At 43.6% G+C, this 26,029-nt stretch overlaps 1 protein-coding gene across 4 annotated transcripts in view; it reads left to right on the top strand.

Moving 5' to 3' along the window:
* Positions 1-25,565, top strand: part of rxrgb (retinoid X receptor, gamma b) — an 88,548-nt gene extending 62,983 nt beyond the window's left edge. For all 4 annotated transcript variants that reach the window (XM_046299997.1, XM_046299994.1, XM_046299995.1 and 1 more), the window contains exons 5-9: positions 4,524-4,684; positions 6,294-6,423; positions 22,433-22,657; positions 24,114-24,219; positions 25,137-25,565. In XM_046299997.1, coding sequence (XP_046155953.1) covers positions 4,524-4,684; positions 6,294-6,423; positions 22,433-22,657; positions 24,114-24,219; positions 25,137-25,284 — 770 coding nt within the window. In that variant the 3' untranslated portion in view covers positions 25,285-25,565. The remainder of the gene's footprint in view (positions 1-4,523; positions 4,685-6,293; positions 6,424-22,432; positions 22,658-24,113; positions 24,220-25,136) is intronic.
* Positions 25,566-26,029: the final 464 nt, after the last annotated feature.

Raw genomic sequence — 26,029 nt, 5'->3', positions numbered from 1 at the left:
GTGTGTTGGGGGTAGATCTGTAATGTCTGGGTAGTGTGTTGGGGGTAGATCTGTAATGTCTGGGTAGTGTGTTGGGGGTGGATCTGTAATGTCTGGGTAGTGTGTTGGGGGTGGATCTGTAATGTCTGGGTAGTGTGTTGGGGGTGGATCTGTAATGTCTGGGTAGTGTGTTGGGGGTGGATCTGTAATGTCTGGGTAGTGTGTTGGGGTGGATCTGTAATGTCTGGGTAGTGTGTTGGGGTGGATCTGTAATGTCTGGGTAGTGTGTTGGGGGTGGATCTGTAATGTCTGGGTAGTGTGTTGGGGGTGGATCTGTAATGTCTGGGTAGTGTGTTGGGGGTGGATCTGTAATGTCTGGGTAGTGTGTTGGGGGTGGATCTGTAATGTCTGGGTATTCATTGGTATGTTTACATTTTACATTTGAGTAAATGTATCCAGAGAGACTCACAGTATTCATCTTCAGATAGCTAGGTGAGACAACCACATATCACAGTCACAGTCAGTACATTCATCTACAGATAGCTAGGTGGGAAACAACCTCATATCTATGGGACAACCTCATATCATAGTCAGTACATTCATCTACAGATAGCTAGGTGGGACAACCTCATATCATAGTCAGTACATTCATCTACAGATAGCTAGGTGAGACAACCACATATCACAGTCACAGTCAGTACATTCATCTACAGATAGCTAGGTGGAACAACCTCATATCATAGTCAGTACATTCATCTACAGATAGCTAGGTGGGACAACCTTATATCACAGTCAGTATATTAATCTACAGATAGCTAGGTGGGACAACCACATATCACAGTCAGTACATTCATCTTCAGATAGCTAGGTGAGACAACCACATATCACAGGCATAGAAATGACCTTTTCCTCAGTAGAGTAATAGAGTCAGAGCTAGAAGGCAGGGGGTCAAGTGCTGGTTCAGGTGTGTGTGTGGGGGGGGGGGGGGGCGATTATTTAAGATACTGTTTGAAGAGTTTCAGATATTTTCGGGAAGAGGGGCAGGGACTCTGCTGTGCTAACTTCAGGGGGGAAGCTGGTTCCACCATTGGGGTGCCAGGACAGAGCAGAGCTTGGACTGGGCTGAGAGGGAGTTGCCCTCCTGTAGGGGTGGGAGGACCAAGAGACTTGAGGTGGAGTGCTGGGGCTGGGGTGTAGAGTTTGATCGTAGCCTGAAGGTATGGAGGGGCAGTTCCTCTTGATGTTCCGTAGGTAAGAACCATGGTCTTGTAGTTGATGTGAGCTCCGACTGGAACCTAGTAGAGCAAAGGAGCTGGGTGACTTGAGAAGATTGAAAACCAGACGGGCTGCAGCGTTCTGGATAAGTCGCAGGGGTTTGATGTCACAAACCCAGCCAAACCCAGCCAACAGAGAGTTGCAGTAGTCAAGACCTGCGCCGAGTAAATGTCAGTTGGGTTTTCATAGCCGAGCATTCAGAGGTCGAGACAGCAGGTGTGGTAGAGAGAGAGAGAGTTGAAAACAGCAGGTCCAGGACAAGGTATCGTGTCCTGTGAACAGGTCAAGGTTCCATAGCCGCAGGCAGAACATTTGAAACTGGATCAGCAGCACGACCAGGTGGACTGGGGACAACCAGGAGTCATCAGGCCAGGTAGTCCTGAGGCATGATCCTAGGTCTCAGGTCCCCTGGGAGAGAGAGAATTAGAGGGAGCATACTTAAATTCACACAGGACACCAGATAAGACAGGAGAATTGCACAAGATATAACAGACTGACCCTAGCCCCCCGCAACATGCTCTGCTCTGCGATGGTGCCACAGTGTGCCCTGACCCACCCCTGTCTCAGCCTCCAGAATGTATGCTGCAATAGTCTATGTTGCGGGGGTCTAAGGTCAGTCTGTTATATCTGGTGTAATTCTCCTTTCTTATCGACGATACCTTGGACAGGGCCAACCGGGCAGGATATAACGCCACCCAATTTGCCAGAGCACAGCCCCCACACCACTCGAGGGATATCAACAGACCTTACCATCCAGAGACAAGGCTGAGTATAGCCCACGAAGATCAACACCACAAGAGGGATATCAACAGACCTTACCATCCAGAGACAAGGCTGAGTATAGCCCACGAAGATCAACACCACTAGAGGCATATCAACATGGTCCTTCTGTAGCTCAGTTGGTAGAGCATGGCGCTTGTAACGCCAGGGTAGTGGGTTCGATCCCGGGACCACCCATACGTAGAATGTATGCACACATGACTGTAAGTCGCTTTGGATAAAAGCGTCTGCTAAATGGCATATATATTATATATTACCATCCTGAGACAAGGCTGAGTATAGCCCACGAAGCCTCCCTGACAGAGAAGGGCAGTCTTGACACAGAGAAGGGCAGTCTTGACACAGAGAAGGGCAGTCTTGAAACAGAGAAGGGCAGTCTTGAAACAGAGAAGGGCAGTCTTGACACAGAGAAGGGCAGTCTTGACACAGAGAAGGGCAGTCTTGACACAGAAAAGGGCAGTCTTGACACAGAAAAGGGCAGTCTTGACACAGAGAAGGGCAGTCTTGACACAGAGAAGAGCAGTCTTGGTTGAGTGACCCATCTTGTAGCCTGGCTGGTTAGTAGGGTCAAGAAGATCGTTCTGAGAGAGATAACAAGAGATTTGATCAGAGACAGAACGCTCAAGTGTTTTGGAAAGAAAAGAAAGAAGAGATACAGGTCTGTAGTTTTTGACATCAGATGAGTCCAGTGTTGGTTTCTTGAGGAGGGAAATGACTCGGGCCATTTTGAAGTCAGATGGAACACAGCCAGTGGTCAGGGATGAGGATGGAACACAGCCAGTGGTCAGGGATGAGTTGATGAGGATGGAACACAGCCAGTGGTCAGGGAAGAGGATGGAACACAGCCAGTGGTCAGGGATGAGTTGATGAAGATGGAACACAGCCAGTGGTCAGGGATGAGTTGATGAGGATGGAACACAGCCAGTGGTCAGGGATGAGGATGGAACACAGCCAGTGGTCAGGGATGAGTTGATGAGGATGGAACACAGCCAGTGGTCAGGGATGAGTTGATGAGGATGGAACACAGCCAGTGGTCAGGGATGAGGATGGAACACAGCCAGTGGTCAGGGATGAGTTGATGAGATGGAACACAGCCAGTGGTCAGGGATGAGGATGGAACACAGCCAGTGGTCAGGGATGAGTTGATGAAGATGGAACACAGCCAGTGGTCAGGGATGAGTTGATGAGGATGGAACACAGCCAGTGGTCAGGGATGAGTTGATGAGGATGGAACACAGCCAGTGGTCAGGGATGAGTTGATGAGGATGGAACACAGCCAGTGGTCAGGGATGAGTTGATGAGGATGGAACACAGCCAGTGGTCAGGGATGAGGATGGAACACAGCCAGTGGTCAGGGATGAGGATGGAACACAGCCAGTGGTCAGGGATGAGGATGGAACACAGCCAGTGGTCAGGGATGAGTTGATGAAGATGGAACACAGCCAGTGGTCAGGGATGAGTTGATGAGGATGGAACACAGCCAGTGGTCAGGGATGAGTTGATGAGGATGGAACACAGCCAGTGGTCAGGGATGAGTTGATGAGGATGGAACACAGCCAGTGGTCAGGGATGAGTTGATGAGGATGGAACACAGCCAGTGGTCAGGGATGAGTTGATGAAGATGGAACACAGCCAGTGGTCAGGGATGAGATGATGGAACACAGCCAGTGGTCAGGGATGAGTTGATGGGATGGAACACAGCCAGTGGTCAGGGATGAGTTGATGAGGATGGAACACAGCCAGTGGTCAGGGATGAGTTGATGAGGATGGAACACAGCCAGTGGTCAGGGATGAGTTGATGAGGATGGAACACAGCCAGTGGTCAGGGATGAGTTGATGAGGATGGAACACAGCCAGTGGTCAGGGATGAGTTGATGAGGATGGAACACAGCCAGTGGTCAGGGATGAGGATGGAACACAGCCAGTGGTCAGGGATGAGGATGGAATACAGCCAGTGGTCAGGGATGAGTTGATGAGGATGGAACACAGCCAGTGGTCAGGGATGAGTTGATGAGGATGGAACACAGCCAGTGGTCAGGGATGAGTTGATGAGGATGGAACACAGCCAGTGGTCAGGGATGAGTTGATGAGGAATGGGACACGGTCTCCAGAGATGCTCTGGAGAAGGGAGGAGGGGATGGGGGTCGAGTGGGCAGGTTGACGGGAGGTCAGACCTCACCAAATCGCTGGATGTCATCTGGACAGCGAGGGGAGAAAGAAGAGTGGAGGCATAGGGTAGTTCTGTGTGACTGAGACCATGTGGACTCAACAGGCTGTGTTGTGCTCTTGCGTGGTAAATGTGTCCAATATGTTTCCCTGTTCTGCGTCCATTTAGGATTGGTTGTGGAATGTCTGACAGATTGGCATAAACCTTTCATTGTTGTGGATTGCCTGGTGTGTTTGTTGCACCACGAGTGTCATGCTTGTGGATGTGCTCTGTTAAGTTCCCTTCCAGAAACGTCTAACATTGGTCCTGTGCCTCCATGCAGCGGTGCAGGAGGAGAGGCAGCGTGGAAGGGAGCGAGGGGAGAACGAGGTGGAGTCCACCAGTAGTTTTAATGAGGAGATGCCCGTCGATAAGATTCTGGACGCAGAGCTCGCCGTGGAACCCAAGACAGAGACATCAGCAGACGAAGGCCCTGGCAACTCGGTAAGGATGACATAGAGAGGTGTTTTTAAAGGTGCAAGGCAGCTGTTTTTATCTCATTATCAAATCATTTCTGGGTAACAATTAAGTACCTCACTGTGACTGCTTCAAATAGCTTTTTCTCAAGCAAGAATTTTGCTAAGACTGTCTGGGAGTGTTCGGAATGATGAGAGGGAAAACTGATAACTAGCTGTTATTGGCAGAGAGGTTTGGAACTCTCTTTCTTATTGGTCTATTAACTAATTTACCGCCCACAAATGCTGATGCTCCAGATACTCAACTAGTCTAAAGAAGGCCAGTTGTATTGCTTCTTTAATCAGAACAACAGTTTTCAGCTGTGCTAACATAATTGCAAAATTGTTTTCTAATGATCAGTTAGCCTTTTAAAATTATAAACTTGGATTAGCTAACACAATGTGCCACTGGAACACAGGAGTTATGGTTGCTTATAATGGGGCTCTGTACGCCTATGTAGATATTCCATTAAAAAATCAGCTGTTTCCAGCTACAATAGTCATTTACAACATTAAAATGTCTACACTGTTTTTCTGATCAATTTGATGTTATTTTAACGGACTGTAAATGACAGAGCACCACCCTCCTGTAATTGAGAGAGCATCGCCCTCCTGTAAATAAGAGAGCATCTCCCTCCTGTAAATGAGAGAGCATCTCCCTCCTGTAAATGAGAGAGCATCTCCCTCCTGTAAATGAGAGAGCATCTCCCTCCTGTAAATGAGAGAGCATCTCCCTCCTGTAATTGAGAGAGCACCCCTCTTGTAATTGAGAGAGCATCTCCCTCCTGTAATTGAGAGAGCACCCCTCTTGTAATTGAGAGAGCATCTCCCTCCTGTAAATGAGAGAGCATCTCCCTCCTGTAAATGAGAGAGCATCTCCCTCCTGTAAATGAGAGAGCATCTCCCTCCTGTAATTGAGAGAGCACCCCTCTTGTAATTGAGAGAGCATCTCCCTCCTGTAATTGAGAGAGCACCCCTCTTGTAATTGAGAGAGCATCTCCCTCCTGTAAATGAGAGAGCATCTCCCTCCTGTAATTGAGAGAGCATCTCCCTCCTGTAAATGAGAGAGCATCTCCCTCCTGTAAATGAGAGAGCATCTCCCTCCTGTAAATGAGAGAGCATCTCCCTCCTGTAAATGAGAGAGCATCTCCCTCCTGTAAATGAGAGAGCATCTCCCTCCTGTAAATGAGAGAGCATCTCCCTCCTGTAATTGAGAGAGCATCTCCCTCCTGTAAATGAGAGAGCATCTCCCTCCTGTAAATGAGAGAGCATCTCCCTCCTGTAATTGAGAGAGCATCTCCCTCCTGTAAATGAGAGAGCATCTCCCTCCTGTAAATGAGAGAGCATCTCCCTCCTGTAAATGAGAGAGCATCTCCCTCCTGTAAATGAGAGAGCATCTCCCTCCTGTAAATGAGATCCATTTAATGTTAATACAAAATATGGAACCTGTGTGTGTGTGTGTGTGTGTGTGTGTGTGTGTGTGTGTGTGTGTGTGTGTGTGTGTGTGTGTGTGTGTGTGTGTGTGTGTGTGTGTGTGTGTGTGTGTGTGTGTGTGTGTGTGTGTGTTTTATCTTACACTCTCTGTATCTTCTGTCCAGACAAACGACCCAGTCACCAACATCTGCCAGGCAGCAGACAAACAGCTGTTCACCCTGGTGGAGTGGGCCAAGAGGATTCCTCACTTCTCAGAGCTGCCCTTAGACGACCAGGTTATTCTACTACGAGCTGGTACAGAACACTTACTTATCATCATTTGTTTTTATATTTCTGTTTGTTGGAATTAGCATTGTGGGGCGGCAGGTATCCCAGTGGTTAGAGCGTTGGACCAGTAACCGAAAGGTTGCAAGATCGAATCCCCGAGCTGACAAGGTACAACATTATGTTATTCTGCTCCTGAACAAGGCAGTTCACCCACTGTTCCTAGACCGTCATTGTAAATAAGAATGTGTTCTTAACTGACTGGCCTAGTTGAATAAAAGTGTAAAAACAAATCCTCATGAAGCTGGTTGAGAGAATGCCATGGGTGTGCAAACATGTCATCAAGGCAAAAGGGTGGCTACTTTGAAGAATCTCAAATATATTTTGATTTGATTAACACTTTTTTGGTTACTACATGATTCCATATGTGTTATTTTATAGTTTTGATGTCTTCACTATTATTCTACAATGTTGAAAATAGTAAAAGAAAATAATTGAGTAGGTATGTCCAAACTTTTGACTGGTACTGTAGATAGGGGGTAAAGTGACGAGGCAACAGGATAGATAATAAACAGTAGCAGCAGTGTATGTGATGGGTCAATAGAGTTAGTGAAAACAGGTCAATGCAGATAGTCCAGGGACCTAATTGGTTAACTACACTGAACAGGTTTGGGCTTCTTGTGGTCAATATGCTAATTATTTGTAGTTATACTGGACAAAAATATAAACAACACGTAAAGTGTTTGGTCCCATGTTTCATGAGCTGAAATAGAAGATCCCAGAAAGCTCCTTGAAAGCGGCAGCTCTAACTTATAGCTCAGTGCGGATGTTGCTTGTATTCCGTTGCTTCTGGTTGGGTTATGTACGTACGGTCACTGTAGGGACGACGTTGTCGATGCACTTATTTATGAAGCCCGTGACAGATGGGGTAAACTCCTCAATGCTATCGGATGAATCCCAGAACATGTTCCAGTCTGTGCTAGCGAAAACGTATTGTAGCTTAGCATCCGCTTCGTCGGACCACTTTCGTATTGAGCTCTTTATAGTCTCCATCCTATCCCATAGTTGACATGTTGAGAACAGTCTCCATCCTATCCCATAGTTGACATGTTGAGAACAGTCTCCATCCTATCCCATAGTTGACATGTTGAGAACAGTCTCCATCCTATCCCATAGTTGACATGTTGAGAACAGTCTCCATCCTATCCTATAGTTGACATGTTGAGAACAGTCTCCATCCTATCCTATAGTTGACATGTTGAGAACAGTCTCCATCCTATCCTATAGTTGACATGTTGAGAACAGTCTCCATCCTATCCTATAGTTGACATGTTGAGAACAGTCTCCATCCTATCCTATAGTTGACATGTTGAGAACAGTCTCCATCCTATCCTATAGTTGACATGTTGAGAACAGTCTCCATCCTATCCTATAGTTGACATGTTGAGAACAGTCTCCATCCTATCCTATAGTTGACATGTTGAGAACAGTCTCCATCCTATCCTATAGTTGACATGTTGAGAACAGTCTCCATCCTATCCTATAGTTGACATGTTGAGAACAGTCTCCATCCTATCCTATAGTTGACATGTTGAGAACAGTCTCCATCCTATCCTATAGTTGACATGTTGAGAACAGTCTCCATCCTATCCCATAGTTGACATGTTGAGAACAGTCTCCATCCTATCCTATAGTTGACATGTTGAGAACAGTCTCCATCCTATCCTATAGTTGACATGTTGAGAACACTCTCCATCCTATCCCATAGTTGACATGTTGAGAACAGTCTCCATCCTATCCCATAGTTGACATGTTGAGAACAGTCTCCATCCTATCCCATAGTTGACATGTTGAGAACAGTCTCCATCCTATCCCATAGTTGACATGTTGAGAACAGTCTCCATCCTATCCCATAGTTGACATGTTGAGAACAGTCTCCATCCTATCCTATAGTTGACATGTTGAGAACAGTCTCCATCCTATCCTATAGTTGACATGTTGAGAACAGTCTCCATCCTATCCTATAGTTGACATGTTGAGAACAGTCTCCACCCTATCCTATAGTTGACATGTTGAGAACAGTCTCCCTCCTATCCCATAGTTGACATGTTGAGAACAGTCTCCACCCTATCCCATAGTTGACATGTTGAGAACAGTCTCCATCCTATCCCATAGTTGACATGTTGAGAACAGTCTCCATCCTATCCCATAGTTGACATGTTGAGAACAGTCTCCATCCTATCCCATAGTTGACATGTTGAGAACAGTCTCCATCCTATCCCATAGTTGACATGTTGAGAACAGTCTCCATCCTATCCCATAGTTGACATGTTGAGAACAGTCTCCACCCTATCCCATAGTTGACATGTTGAGAACAGTCTCCCTCCTATCCCATAGTTGACATGTTGAGAACAGTCTCCCTCCTATCCCATAGTTGACATGTTGAGAACAGTCTCCATCCTATCCCATAGTTGACATGTTGAGAACAGTCTCCATCCTATCCCATAGTTGACATGTTGAGAACAGTCTCCATCCTATCCCATAGTTGACATGTTGAGAACAGTCTCCATCCTATCCCATAGTTGACATGTTGAGAACAGTCTCCATCCTATCCTATAGTTGACATGTTGAGAACAGTCTCCATCCTATCCTATAGTTGACATGTTGAGAACAGTCTCCACCCTATCCTATAGTTGACATGTTGAGAACAGTCTCCCTCCTATCCCATAGTTGACATGTTGAGAACAGTCTCCACCCTATCCCATAGTTGACATGTTGAGAACAGTCTCCATCCTATCCCATAGTTGACATGTTGAGAACAGTCTCCATCCTATCCCATAGTTGACATGTTGAGAACAGTCTCCATCCTATCCTATAGTTGACATGTTGAGAACAGTCTCCATCCTATCCCATAGTTGACATGTTGAGAACAGTCTCCATCCTATCCCATAGTTGACATGTTGAGAACAGTCTCCATCCTATCCCATAGTTGACATGTTGAGAACAGTCTCCATCCTATCCTATAGTTGACATGTTGAGAACAGTCTCCATCCTATCCCATAGTTGACATGTTGAGAACAGTCTCCATCCTATCCCATAGTTGACATGTTGAGAACAGTCTCCATCCTATCCTATCCAGTCTCCATCCTATCCCATAGTTGACATGTTGAGAACAGTCTCCATCCTATCCCATAGTTGACATGTTGAGAACAGTCTCCATCCTATCCCATAGTTGACATGTTGAGAACAGTCTCCATCCTATCCCATAGTTGACATGTTGAGAACAGTCTCCATCCTATCCTATAGTTGACATGTTGAGAACAGTCTCCATCCTATCCCATAGTTGACATGTTGAGAACAGTCTCCATCCTATCCCCATAGTTGACATGTTGAGAACAGTCTCCATCCTATCCCATAGTTGACATGTTGAGAACAGTCTCCATCCTATCCCATAGTTGACATGTTGAGAACAGTCTCCATCCTATCCCATAGTTGACATGTTGAGAACAGTCTCCATCCTATCCCATAGTTGACATGTTGAGAACAGTCTCCATCCTATCCCATAGTTGACATGTTGAGAACAGTCTCCATCCTATCCCATAGTTGACATGTTGAGAACAGTCTCCATCCTATCCCATAGTTGACATGTTGAGAACAGTCTCCATCCTATCCCATAGTTGACATGTTGAGAACAGTCTCCATCCTATCCCATAGTTGACATGTTGAGAACAGTCTCCATCCTATCCCATAGTTGACATGTTGAGAACAGTCTCCATCCTATCCCATAGTTGACATGTTGAGAACAGTCTCCATCCTATCCCATAGTTGACATGTTGAGAACAGTCTCCATCCTATCCCATAGTTGACATGTTGAGAACAGTCTCCATCCTATCCCATAGTTGACATGTTGAGAACAGTCTCCATCCTATCCTATAGTTGACATGTTGAGAACAGTCTCCATCCTATCCCATAGTTGACATGTTGAGAACAGTCTCCATCCTATCCCATAGTTGACATGTTGAGAACAGTCTCCATCCTATCCCATAGTTGACATGTTGAGAACAGTCTCCATCCTATCCCATAGTTGACATGTTGAGAACAGTCTCCATCCTATCCTATAGTTGACATGTTGAGAACAGTCTCCATCCTATCCCATAGTTGACATGTTGAGAACAGTCTCCATCCTATCCCATATAGTTGACATGTTGAGAACAGTCTCCATCCTATCCTATAGTTGACATGTTGAGAACAGTCTCCATCCTATCCCATAGTTGACATGTTGAGAACAGTCTCCATCCTATCCCCCATAGTTGACATGTTGAGAACAGTCTCCATCCTATCCCATAGTTGACATGTTGAGAACAGTCTCCATCCTATCCCATAGTTGACATGTTGAGAACAGTCTCCATCCTATCCCATAGTTGACATGTTGAGAACAGTCTCCATCCTATCCCATAGTTGACATGTTGAGAACAGTCTCCATCCTATCCTATAGTTGACATGTTGAGAACAGTCTCCATCCTATCCCATAGTTGACATGTTGAGAACAGTCTCCATCCTATCCCATAGTTGACATGTTGAGAACAGTCTCCATCCTATCCTATCCCATAGTTGACATGTTGAGAACAGTCTCCATCCTATCCCATAGTTGACATGTTGAGAACAGTCTCCATCCTATCCTATAGTTGACATGTTGAGAACAGTCTCCATCCTATCCCATAGTTGACATGTTGAGAACAGTCTCCATCCTATCCTATAGTTGACATGTTGAGAACAGTCTCCATCCTATCCCATAGTTGACATGTTGAGAACAGTCTCCATCCTATCCCATAGTTGACATGTTGAGAACAGTCTCCATCCTATCCCATAGTTGACATGTTGAGAACAGTCTCCATCCTATCCCATAGTTGACATGTTGAGAACAGTCTCCATCCTATCCCATAGTTGACATGTTGAGTTGACATGTTGAGAACAGTCTCCATCCTATCCCATAGTTGACATGTTGAGAACAGTCTCCATCCTATCCCATAGTTGACATGTTGAGAACAGTCTCCATCCCATAGTATCCCATAGTTGACATGTTGAGAACAGTCTCCATCCTATCCCATAGTTGACATGTTGAGAACAGTCTCCATCCTATCCCATAGTTGACATGTTGAGAACAGTCTCCATCCTATCCCATAGTTGACATGTTGAGAGAACAGTCTGTTGACATGAACAGTCTCCATCCTATCCCATAGTTGACATGTTGAGAACAGTCTCCATCCTATCCCATAGTTGACATGTTGAGAACAGTCTCCATCCTATCCCATAGTTGACATGTTGAGAACAGTCTCCATCCTATCCTATAGTTGACATGTTGAGAACAGTCTCCATCCTATCCTATAGTTGACATGTTGAGAACAGTCTCCATCCTATCCCATAGTTGACATGTTGAGAACAGTCTCCATCCTATCCCATAGTTGACATGTTGAGAACAGTCTCCATCCTATCCCATAGTTGACATGTTGAGAACAGTCTCCATCCTATCCCATAGTTGACATGTTGAGAACAGTCTCCATCCTATCCCATAGTTGACATGTTGAGAACAGTCTCCATCCTATCCCACATAGTTGACATGTTGAGAACAGTCTCCATCCTATCCCATAGTTGACATGTTGAGAACAGTCTCCATCCTATCCCATAGTTGACATGTTGAGAACAGTCTCCATCCTATCCCATAGTTGACATGTTGAGAACAGTCTCCATCCTATCCCATAGTTGACATGTTGAGAACAGTCTCCATCCTATCCCATAGTTGACATGTTGAGAACAGTCTCCATCCTATCCCATAGTTGACATGTTGAGAACAGTCTCCATCCTATCCCATAGTTGACATGTTGAGAACAGTCTCCATCCTATCCCATAGTTGACATGTTGAGAACAGTCTCCATCCTATCCCATAGTTGACATGTTGAGAACAGTCTCCATCCTATCCCATAGTTGACATGTTGAGAACAGTCTCCATCCTATCCCATAGTTGACATGTTGAGAACAGTCTCCATCCTATCCTATCCAGTCTCCATAGTTGACATGTTGAGAACAGTCTCCATCCTATCCCATAGTTGACATGTTGAGAACAGTCTCCATCCTATCCCATAGTTGACATGTTGAGAACAGTCTCCATCCTATCCCATAGTTGACATGTTGAGAACAGTCTCCATCCTATCCCATAGTTGACATGTTGAGAACAGTCTCCATCCTATCCCATATCCAGTCTCCATCCTATCCCATAGTTGACATGTTGAGAACAGTCTCCATCCTATCCTATAGTTGACATGTTGAGAACAGTCTCCATCCTATCCCATAGTTGACATGTTGAGAACAGTCTCCATCCTATCCCATAGTTGACATGTTGAGAACAGTCTCCATCCTATCCCATAGTTGACATGTTGAGAACAGTCTCCATCCTATCCCATCCCATAGTTGACATGTTGAGAACAGTCTCCATCCTATCCCATAGTTGACATGTTGAGAACAGTCTCCATCCTATCCCATAGTTGACATGTTGAGAACAGTCTCCATCCTATCCCATAGTTGACATGTTGAGAACAGTCTCCATCCTATCCCATAGTTGACATGTTGAGAACAGTCTCCATCCTATCCCATAGTTGACATGTTGAGAACAGTCTCCATCCTATCCCATAGTTGACATGTTGAGAACAGTCTCCATCCTATCCCATAGTTGACATGTTGAGAACAGTCTCCCATCCTATCCCATAGTTGACATGTTGAGAACAGTCTCCATCCTATCCCATAGTTGACATGTTGAGAACAGTCTCCATCCTATCCCATAGTTGACATGTTGAGAACAGTCTCCATCCTATCCCATAGTTGACATGTTGAGAACAGTCTCCATCCTATCCCATAGTTGACATGTTGAGAACATGTTGAGAACAGTCTCCATCCTATCCTATAGTTGACATGTTGAGAACAGTCTCCATCCTATCCTATAGTTGACATGTTGAGAACAGTCTCCATCCTATCCCATAGTTGACATGTTGAGAACAGTCTCCATCCTATCCTATCCTATAGTTGACATGTTGAGAACAGTCTCCATCCTATATAGTTGACATGTTGAGAACAGTCTCCATCCTATCCCATAGTTGACATGTTGAGAACAGTCTCCATCCTATCCCATAGTTGACATGTTGAGAACAGTCTCCATCCTATCCCATAGTTGACATGTTGAGAACAGTCTCCATCCTATCCTATAGTTGACATGTTGAGAACAGTCTCCATCCTATCCCATAGTTGACATGTTGAGAACAGTCTCCATCCTAATAGTTGACATGTTGAGAACAGTCCATCCTATCCCATAGTTGACATGTTGAGAACAGTCTCCATCCTATCCCATAGTTGACATGTTGAGAACAGTCTCCATCCTATCCTATAGTTGACATGTTGAGAACAGTCTCCATCCTATCCCATAGTTGACATGTTGAGAACAGTCTCCATCCTATCCCATAGTTGACATGTTGAGAACAGTCTCCATCCTATCCTAGTTGTTGACATGTTGAGAACAGTCTCCATCCTATCCTATAGTTGACATGTTGAGAACAGTCTCCATCCTATCCTATAGTTGACATGTTGAGAACAGTCTCCATCCTATCCCATAGTTGACATGTTGAGAACAGTCTCCATCCTATCCCATAGTTGACATGTTGAGAACAGTCTCCATCCTATCCCATAGTTGACATGTTGAGAACAGTCCATCCATCCTATCCCATAGTTGACATGTTGAGAACAGTCTCCATCCTATCCCATAGTTGACATGTTGAGGAGAACAGTCTCCATCCTATCCAGTCTCCCTCCTATCCCAGTTGACATGTTGAGAACAGTCTCCATCCTATCCCATAGTTGACATGTTGAGAACAGTCTCCATCCCATAGTTGACCTCTCCATAGTTGACATGTTGAGAACAGTCTCCATCCTATCCATATCCCATAGTTGACATGTTGAGAACAGTCTCCATCCTATCCCATAGTTGACATGTTGAGAACAGTCTCCATCCTATCCCATAGTTGACATGTTGAGAACAGTCTCCATCCTATCCCATAGTTGACATGTTGAGAACAGTCTCCATCCTATCCCATAGTTGACATGTTGAGAACAGTCTCCATCCTATCCCATATCATGTTGAGAACAGTCTCCATCCTATCCCAGTTGACATGTTGAGAACAGTCTCCATCCTATCCCATAGTTGACATGTTGAGAACAGTCTCCATCCTATCCCATAGTTGACATGTTGAGAACAGTCTCCATCCTATCCCATAGTTGACATGTTGAGAACAGTCTCCATCCTATCCCATAGTTGACATGTTGAGAACAGTCTCCATCCTATCCCATAGTTGACATGTTGAGAACAGTCTCCATCCTATCCCATAGTTGACATGTTGAGAACAGTCTCCATCCTATCCCATAGTTGACATGTTGAGAACAGTCTCCATCCTATCCCATAGTTGACATGTTGAGAACAGTCTCCATCCTATCCCATAGTTGATCTCCATCCTATCCCATAGTTGACATGTTGAGAACAGTCTCCATCCTATCCCATAGTTGACATGTTGAGAACAGTCTCCATCCTATCCTCATAGTTGACATGTTGAGAACAGTCTCCATCCTATCCTATAGTTGACATGTTGAGAACAGTCTCCATCCTATCCTATAGTTGACATGTTGAGAACAGTCTCCATCCTATCCTATAGTTGACATGTTGAGAACAGTCTCCATCCTATCCTATAGTTGACATGTTGAGAACAGTCTCCATCCTATCCCATAGTTGACATGTTGAGAACAGTCTCCATCCTATCCTATAGTTGACATGTTGAGAACAGTCTCCATCCTATCCTATAGTTGACATGTTGAGAACAGTCTCCATCCTATCCTATAGTTGACATGTTGAGAACAGTCTCCATCCTATCCCATAGTTGACATGTTGAGAACAGTCTCCATCCTATCCCATAGTTGACATGTTGAGAACAGTCTCCATCCTATCCCATAGTTGACATGTTGAGAACAGTCTCCATCCTATCCCATAGTTGACATGTTGAGAACAGTCTCCCTCCTATCCTATAGTTGACATGTTGAGAACAGTCTCCATCCTATCCCATAGTTGACATGTTGAGAACAGTCTCCATCCTATCCCATAGTTGACATGTTGAGAACAGTCTCCATCCTATCCCATAGTTGACATGTTGAGAACAGTCTCCATCCTTTCCCAATGTCTTAGTTTTTCTGTACATTCAACAGTGTATTTGCACTGAACAAAATGAGTGAGAGGAAAGTCGTTTGGCCTCCTTTACTCATAAGATAAAAAGGGAATTTATCAATGAATTTGTTGAAATACTAACGTAAGTCTGCCCCTCATTTTACACATAGGGATATTTTCTAAATAATGAAGCAGATTGGCAAAGGACAGTTGGATAAATGAAGTAGGAACAAACTAAATATTCATTATTGGTATTTTGTTTGATGTTCTACATTATATCTGCTTGATTAAATTGGTTATCATTCTCCTTTGTCAAGATTCAATTACATTACTGTGAATTATTTTTCCATAGCGATATTTTCTTTTCCATAGCGAATATTGATGACATAGTCCGTTATAACTTTTAGTTTGATTTTAGAGTCAAGTTTGAAGAGCTTTGGTTAACACCATTATATTACTGGGTTTTTTTATTGTTTAAGTTTAGTTTCAAAACAAAAACAACTTCTTAATTGGGCTCCCGAGTGGCGCAGCGGTCTAAGGCACTGCATCTCAGTGCTAGAGGCGCCACTACAGACCCTGGTTCGATTCAAGGCTGTATCACAACCGGATGTGATTGGGAGTCCCATCCCAATTGGCTCAGCATCATCCGGGTTAGGGTTTGGCCAGGGTAGGCCGTCATTTTAAATAAGAACTTGTTCTTAACTGACTTGCCTAGTTAAATAAAGGTTAAATAAAATTAAAATAAAAAAATATAACACCTGCTGTTGTTAACAAAGCGACACACCCCTCTTACCCGAGGATGCTGACCGGTCTTAATGATGCATGGAAAAAGCCAACAAGATAAACTGTATATTATCTATGTCCTTGTTCCGCCACCCCTCTTACCCGAGGATGCTGACCGGTCTTGATGATGCATGGAAAAAGCCAACAAGATAAACTGTATATTATCTATGTCCTTGTTCCGCCACCCCTCTTACCCGAGGATGCTGACCGGTCTTAATGATGCATGGAAAAAGCCAACAAGATAAACTGTATATTATCTATGTCCTTGTTCCGCCACCCCTCTTACCCGAGGATGCTGACCGGTCTTGATGATGCATGGAAAAAGCCAACAAGATAAACTGTATATTATCTATGTCCTTGTTCCGCCACCCCTCTTACCCGAGGATGCTGACCGGTCTTGATGATGCATGGAAAAAGCCAACAAGATAAACTGTATATTATCTATGTCCTTGTTCCGCCACCCCTCTTACCCGAGGATGCTGACCGGTCTTGATGATGCATGGAAAAAGCCAACAAGATAAACTGTATATTATCTATGTCCTTGTTCCGCCACCCCTCTTACCCGAGGATGCTGACCGGTCTTAATGATGCATGGAAAAAGCCAACAAGATAAACTGTATATTATCTATGTCCTTGTTCCGCCACCCCTCTTACCCGAGGATGCTGACCGGTCTTAATGATGCATGGAAAAAGCCAACAAGATAAACTGTATATTATCTATGTCCTTGTTCCGCCACCCCTCTTACCCGAGGATGCTGACCGGTCTTGATGATGCATGGAAAAAGCCAACAAGATAAACTGTATATTATCTATGTCCTTGTTCCGCCACCCCTCTTACCCGAGGATGCTGACCGGTCTTAATGATGCATGGAAAAAGCCAACAAGATAAACTGTATATTATCTATGTCCTTGTTCCACCACCCCTCTTACCCGAGGATGCTGACCGGTCTTAATGATGCATGGAAAAAGCCAACAAGATAAACTGTATATTATCTATGTCCTTGTTCCGCCACCCCTCTTACCCGAGGATGCTGACCGGTCTTAATGATGCATGGAAAAAGCCAACAAGATAAACTGTATATTATCTATGTCCTTGTTCCGCCACCCCTCTTACCCGAGGATGCTGACCGGTCTTAATGATGCATGGAAAAAGCCAACAAGATAAACTGTATATTATCTATGTCCTTGTTCCGCCACCCCTCTTACCCGAGGATGCTGACCGGTCTTAATGATGCATGGAAAAAGCCAACAAGATAAACTGTATATTATCTATGTCCTTGTTCCACCACCCCTCTTACCCGAGGATGCTGACCGGTCTTGATGATGCATGGAAAAAGCCAACAAGATAAACTGTATATTATCTATGTCCTTGTTCCGCCACCCCTCTTACCCGAGGATGCTGACCGGTCTTGATGATGCATGGAAAAAGCCAACAAGATAAACTGTATATTATCTATGTCCTTGTTCCGCCACCCCTCTTACCCGAGGATGCTGACCGGTCTTGATGATGCATGGAAAAAGCCAACAAGATAAACTGTATATTATCTATGTCCTTGTTCCGCCACCCCTCTTACCCGAGGATGCTGACCGGTCTTGATGATGCATGGAAAAAGCCAACAAGATAAACTGTATATTATCTATGTCCTTGTTCTGCCACGACTCCATGAAACATAGAATATTATGGATCTTCAGGTCCTGTTGATAGGATCGTCTCGAACAGAGCTCCTCCAGTTTGTTCTCTAGTGACCGTACGTTCGCTAACAGACCGGAGGGTAGAGGCGGTTTATTTGCTCGCCAACATCGTCTCGTCGGGATTCTGACTCGTCTGCCTCTTTTGCGTTCTGGTCTCCAGAAGCTGTTTTCGGTCATAGGAAATAATGGCAGAGATGTTATGTAAAAAAGAAGAAGTTAAGATCAGTGTAAAAAACACACACAAAATAGCAGAATTGGTCAGGAGTCTGTAAAACGTCTGATTTCCACTGGAGCGCCACCTTTTTCTCTCATATTGATGTTGCATCCTATAACAACATTCAACCTTACCTGGTCATCGCATTAACCAGTTTCCCATCATCTGCAATGAACATATTGCCAACAATGATGCTTTGAAAAACACCCCAACGCTGACCTCTGCTGGTGGGATATTTCAAACACTAACCCTAAATGCAGGAGAGGAAATATCATACCACGTCACTAATAAGCTGAATACGTTTTAATAGCCTGATTGGAAACAGAGAGAGAGAGAGACAGAGAGAGAGAGAGAGAGAGAGAGAGAGAGAGAGAGAGAGAGACACAGGCACAACTATGACAACATAACCAACAAAAACGGTTCACAACTCCTGCAGCTCTGTCGCACGCTGGGTATGTACATAGTCAACGGTAGGCTTCGAGGGGACTCCTATGGTAGGTACACCTATAGCTCATCTCTTGGCAGTAGTACTGTAGACTACTTTATCACTGACCTCAACCCAGAATCTCTCAGAGCGTTCACAGTCAGCCCACTGACACCCCTATCAGAACACAGCAAAATCACAGTCTACTTAAACAGAGCAATACTCAATCATGAGGCATCAAAGCCAAAGGAACTGAGTAACATTAAGAAATGCTATAGATGGAAGGAATGCAGTTTGGAAACCTACCAAAAAACAATTAGGCAACAACAAATTCAATCCCTTTTAGACAATTTCCTGGGTAAAACGTTCCACTGTAATAGTGAAGGTGTAAACCTGGCAGTAGAAAATCTTAACAGTATATTTGACCTCTCAGCTTCCCTATCAAATCTAAAAATCTCAAATAGAAAACCGAAGAAAATGAACAATAATGACAAATGGTTTGATGAAGAATGCAAAAATCTAAGAAATAAATTGAGAAACCTGTCCAACCAAAAACATAGAGACCCGGAAAACCTGAGTCTACGCCTTCACTATGGTGAATCACTAAAACAATACAGAAATACACTACGGAAAAAGAAGGAACAGCATGTCAGAAATCAGCTCAATGCAATTGAAGAATCCATAGACTCTAACCACTTCTGGGAAAATTGGAAAACACTAAACAAACAACAACACGAAGAATTATCTATCCAAAATGGAGATGTATGGGTAAACCACTTCTCCAATCTTTTTGGTTCTATAACAAAGAACAAAGAGCAAAAACATATACATGATCAAATACAGATCTTAGAATCAACTATTAAAGACTACCAGAACCCACTGGATTCTCCAATTACATTGAATGAGTTACAGGACAAAATAAAAACCCTTCAACCCAAAAAGGCCTGTGGTGTCGATGGTATCCTCAATGAAATGATCAAATATACAGACAACAAATTCCAATTGGCTATACTAAAACTCTTTAACATCATCATTAGCTCTGGCATCTTCCCCAATATTTGGAACCAAGGACTGATCACCCCAATCCACAAAAGTGGAGACAAATTTGACCCCAATAACTACCGTGGAATATGTGTCAACAGTAACCTTGGGAAAATCCTCTGCATTATTATTAACAGCAGACTCGTACATTTCCTCAATGAAAACAATGTACTGAGCAAATGTCAAATTGGCTTTTTACCAAATTACCGTACAACAGACCATGTATTCACCCTGCACACCCTAATTGACAACCAAACAAACCAAAACAAAGGCAAAGTCTTCTCATGCTTTGTTGATTTCAAAAAAGCCTTCGACTCAATCTGGCATGAGGGTCTGCTATACAAACTGATGGAAAGTGGTGTTGGGGGTAAAACATACGACATTATAAAATCCATGTACACAAACAACAAGTGTGCGGTTAAAATTGGCAAAAAACACACACATTTCTTCACACATGGTCGTGGGGTTAGACAGGGATGCAGCTTAAGCCCCACCCTCTTCAACATATATATCAACGAATTGGCGAGGGCACTAGAAAAGTCTGCAGCACCCGGCCTCCCCCTGCTAGAATCCGAAGTCAAATGTCTGCTGTTTGCTGATGATCTGGTGCTTCTGTCACCAACCAAGGAGGGCCTACAGCAGCACCTAGATCTTATGCACAGATTCTGTCAGACCTGGGCCCTGACAGTAAATCTCAGTAAGACCAAAATAATGGTGTTCCAAAAAGGTCCAGTCACCAGGACCACAAATACAAATTCCATCTAGACACTGTTGCCCTAGAGCACACAAAAAACTATACATACCTTGGCCTAAACATCAGCGCCACAGGTAACTTCCACAAAGCTGTGAACGATCTGAGAGACAAGGCAAGAAGGGCATTCTATGCCATCAAAAGAAACATAAATTTCAACATACCAATTAGGATTTGGCTAAACATACTTGAATCAGTCATAGAGCCCATTGCCCTTTATGGTTGTGAGGTCTGGGGTCCGCTCACCAACCAAGACTTCACAAAATGGGACAAACACCAAATTGAGACTCTGCACGCAGAATTCTGCAAAAGTATCCTCCGTGTACAACGTAAAACACCAAATAATGCATGCAGAGCAGAATTAGGCCGATACCCACTAATTATCAAAATCCAGAAAAGAGCCGTTAAATTCTACAACCACCTAAAAGGAAGCGATTCACAAACCTTCCATAACAAAGCCATCACCTACAGAGAGATGAACCTGGAGAAGAGTCCCTAAGCAAGCTGGTCCTGGGGCTCTGTTCACAAACACAAACACACCCTACAGAGCCCCAGGACAACAGCACAATTAGACCCAACCAAATCATGAGAAAACAAAAAGATAATTACTTAACACATTGGAAAGAATTAACAAAAAAACAGAGCAAACTAGAATGCTATTTGGCCCTAAACAGAGAGTACACAGCGGCAGAATACCTGACCACTGTGACTGACCCAAAATTAAGGAAAGCTTTGACTATGTACAGACTCAGTGAGCATAGCCTTGCTATTGAGAAAGGCCGCCGTAGGCAGACATGGCTCTCAAGAGAAGACAGGCTATGTGCTCACTGCCCACAAAATGAGGTGGAAACTGAGCTGCACTTCCTAACCTCCTGCCCAATGTATGACCATATTAGAGAGACATATTTCCCCCAGATTACACAGATCCACAAAGAATTCGAAAACAAATCCAATTTTGAAAAACTCCCATATCTTTTGGGTGAAATTCCACAGTGTGCCATCACAGCAGCAAGATTTGTGACCTGTTGCCACGAGAAAAGGGCAACCAGTGAAGAACAAACACCATTGTAAATACATCCCATATTTATGCTTATTCATTTTATCTTGTGTCCTTTAACTATTTGTACATTGTATATATATATATATAATATGACATTTGTAATGTCTTTACTGTTTTTAAACTTCTGTATGTGTAATGTTTACTGTTAATTTTTGTTGTTTTTCACTTTATATATTCACTTTGTATGTTGTCTACTTCACTTGCTTTGGCAATGTTAACACATGTTTCCCATGCCAATAAAGCCCTTGAATTGAATTGAATTGAATTGAATTGAGAGAGAGAGAGAGAGAGAGAGAGACACAGAGAGAGGGAGAGACACAGAGAGAGACAGACACAGAGAGAGGGAGAGAGAGACAGAGAGAGAGAGAGACAGAGAGAGAGAGAGAGAGACAGAGAGAGAGAGACACACAGAGAGAGAGAGAGACACAGAGAGAGGGAGAGAGAGACAGAGAGAGAGACAGACACAGAGAGAGGGAGAGAGAGAGAGACACAGAGAGAGACAGAGAGGGAGAGAGAGACACAGAGAGAGACAGAGAGGGAGAGAGAGAGAGACAGAGAGAGAGACACAGAGAGAGACACAGAGAGAGACACAGAGAGAGACACAGAGAGAGACACAGAGAGAGACACAGAGAGAGACACAGAGAGAGACACAGAGAGAGAGAGAGAGACGCATGAAGAGAATAGGAAATATTTAAAGATAGAGAAGTGGGAGGGATAGAAAAAGAGAGAGATGAAATAGAGAAATTAAGAGAAAACAGTAGATAAACACTAGTAAATGCAGAGCCAAGTAAAGATCCCTGTGTGTTTGTCTGTTTTATGTTCAGGCTGGAACGAGCTCCTCATCGCGTCCTTCTCACACCGCTCTGTCACGGTGAAAGACGGAATCCTATTGGCCACGGGTCTCCACGTCCAGAGAAGTAGTGCTCACAGTGCCGGAGTGGGCTCCATCTTTGACAGAGTCCTGACAGAGTTGGTGTCTAAGATGAAAGACATGCAGATGGACAAGACAGAGCTGGGCTGCCTACGAGCCATCGTCCTCTTCAACCCAGGTCAGTGGATCATACCTGCTTGAAGGGGCGTCAAGGACCCCCCAAAAAATCGGAAAGGGCACAAAGTAAGTGAGGACGGCTAAATTGGAGAATTTAGATTTTTGTTCAAACACCTGATTCAGCTTTTTTCCTGCAATCTAGAGCCATCATTATGTGCATATCTAAGCATACTTCTTGAGCTGTCTGTATCCTCCTGACTGATGGTTATTTTCCCTTAAGAAACTAAATGTGCGTCTTATTTAGTACATTTAGTTGTTACTTGCTTTTCTACCAACCTTGCCAGCAGACATGTCAGCTAAGATAGTTAATCAAGCTAGCTACTCTAACTTGATTGGTAGATCTGAAATGTTTTTTTTTTGTATCTAGATATGAGGTTGGGAGAACTGATCTGGGCTGAAGATAAAGCCGACGTCATAACATTTATAAGTGGCTAGCAGTATTACAGAGAGAAAAAATTCAATCAAATATATATTTATTTTTAATGTGAGGGGGAACGTGCCCCTGTGGCCCCTATGGGCAGTTACACCTCTGTCTACTTCGTTACATCAACAGTCATGATAGTGTTTTGGTAAATGACTTTTCTGTGTTCTCTGTGTGGCGTATGAGGTAAGGAATGAGGTTGTTGATGTGACCTTGTGGTCTGGGCTGTGTGGTCTTCATGTTAGCGGACATGACCATGACAAGGAAGCCACAATAGATAACTATGAGTCATTGTAATGTTGGTGTCGGTGTGATGGCTCACCGGGCAGCATGACTGTGTCCTAATGTTCCGGTGTGAGTGACTAGAACTAGTATCCAGTTTGATTGAAGTGGAGGAGAAGGTTTGTCTAACAGGAGAAGGTAGGGACGGACTGGGATCAGAAATCAGCCCGAGTAGTTCTAACACACCAGTCCATTGTTTTCCTAAAGCCCCCCACACCAGTCCATTGTTTTCCTAAAGCCCCCCCCCACACCAGTCCATTGTTTTCCTAAAGCCCCCCCCCCCACACCAGTCCATTGTTTTCCATCCATTGTTTTCCTAAAGCCCCCCCCCACACACCAGTCCATTGTTTTCCTAAAGCCCCCCACACCAGTCCATTGTTTTCCTAAAGTCCATTGTTTTCCCCCCCCACACCAGTCCATTGTTTTCCTAAAGCCCCCCCCACAACCAGTCCATTGTTTTCCTAAAGCCCCCCCCCCCCACACCAGTCCATTGTTTTCCTAAAGCCCCCCCCCACACCAGTCCATTGTTTTCCTAAAGCCCCCCCCACACCAGCCATTTGTTGTTTTTTACTACAAGCCCTCATTATTAGCCAAATAATGATCATGCAAAAAAACATCCCGATTTAGACTCACAGGCCGAAAGATGGACCAGCCCATCTGGCGTTTGCCTAAACTGACCTATGGCCAGTCCGTTTCTGAGAGAAGGTGAATATATAAAGGCATCGGACTGACTCTAAATGTTCTGTTGTTGCAGATGCAAAAGGCCTGTCAAATTCACCAGAGGTGGAAGGGCTGAGGGAGAAGGTCTACGCCTCGCTGGAGTCCTACACCAAAGCCAAGTACCCAGACCAACCCGGCAGGTACAGTATTCACCGCTCATACAGACCGGGTTGGGGTCAATTCAAGAAGTAAACGGACATTCCAATTAAATCATTGACTTCTCATTGACTTCTCAATAAGCTTCTCAATAAGCTTCTCAATAAGCTGTAAAAGGAGAAGCTATTTATGTCAAACTTTTTCAAATACAAATCACTTCCTAAATTGACTGACTTCAATTAGAATTGACCCCAACCTTGCTACAGACGGGACACATCCCAATACAATCTGATTGTAATTGACCCCACCCTTGCTACAGACGGACACATCCCAATACAATCTGATTGTAATTGACCACAACGCTGCTACAGACGGACACATCCCAATACAATCTGATTGTAATTGACCCCAACCTCGCTACAGACGGACACATCCCAATACAATCTGATTGTAATTGACCCCAACCTTGCTACAGACGGACACATCCCAATACAATCTGATTGTAATTGACCACAACGCTGCTACAGACGGACACATCCCAGTACAATCTGATCACTGCCCTTGTCTCATTGGATTTGACCACTTATTTTAAAGAAATTGTTTTCCTTTTAATATTGTGGACACCTATCGGGCACTCTCACTTATCTGTGGTCATGAGGAAAAAGGTACAGGAAAGTGAGCCATTCCTTGAAAAGAGGACAATGAGCAAAGAAAGAATATTGTGACATAGTAATGATATTATGACATAATAATGATAATATTATGACGTAATAATGATATTATGACATAATAATGATATTATGACATAATAATGATAATATTGTGACATAGTAATGATATTATGACGTAATAATGATAATATTATGACATAATAATGATACTATGACATAATAATGATAATATTACGACATGGTCATAGCCAGGTTTAATCTTTGTTTCTTGTGACTCTCCCTCCTCCTAGGTTTGCTAAACTGTTGCTGCGTCTCCCCGCCCTGCGCTCCATAGGCCTCAAGTGTCTGGAGCACCTGTTTTTCTTCAAGCTGATAGGAGACACGCCCATAGACACCTTTCTCATGGAGATGCTCGAGGCGCCACACCAAATCACATGACACGAGTCCCACTAGCCCTCTGTATATACTCCCACAATGTAATTGATATGAAGATGAAACTTGATTCGAGTTGTAAAACAGACGTATTTTGTACAAAGAACAAATGATTATTAATGTCAACAATGTGTGTTTTTTGGGGTGTACGAGGAAAAATACACTGTTAAAACACAATTCTAATAAAAATTTGTAAATAGATAATTTCAGGTATCCATTTTAAAAGCAACCCAAAGCAATATTGAAAATAATATTTTATTAAAAGATTCATTGTATAACACTGAAAACCGTCCCTAAGTTTCTAAAAAAAAAAAAAAATCAGAATTCTTCCAGAATAAAATAATATAAAATGTGGATTTTTGGAATAGTTTTGTTTGTGATGTTACTCATGCCTTTTCACAATGATTAAACAGACTAGGTGGTACTATATATCACACATTCATATTTAGTCAGGTCCAAAGTTATTGGCACCCTTGATAAATACTGAGCTATATTCTATGTGGCAAAAAATGTATAACAATTATATTATTTTATACTAATACATTCCTCGGCTAAATAGATTTAGTTTAATAAGTGACACAAAAAAGTTATCTAAAAGACGTGTCAAAATCATTGGCTTACGAGGATAACGACACAAGCCTTTTTCTCGAATGTTCTATGCAAATGGAGAACACATTGGGATCTTAGACCAGATTTCCTCCATACAGAATCTTTCCAGATCCTTGATATCCTTCTGTCCTCATGAACTGCC

This window comes from Oncorhynchus gorbuscha, linkage group LG15 (genome assembly GCF_021184085.1).
Source record: "Oncorhynchus gorbuscha isolate QuinsamMale2020 ecotype Even-year linkage group LG15, OgorEven_v1.0, whole genome shotgun sequence".
NCBI classification, from domain to species: domain Eukaryota; kingdom Metazoa; phylum Chordata; class Actinopteri; order Salmoniformes; family Salmonidae; genus Oncorhynchus; species Oncorhynchus gorbuscha.
Note: the sequence above shows the minus strand (reverse complement) of the source record. Positions and strands in the feature narration are given on the sequence as shown.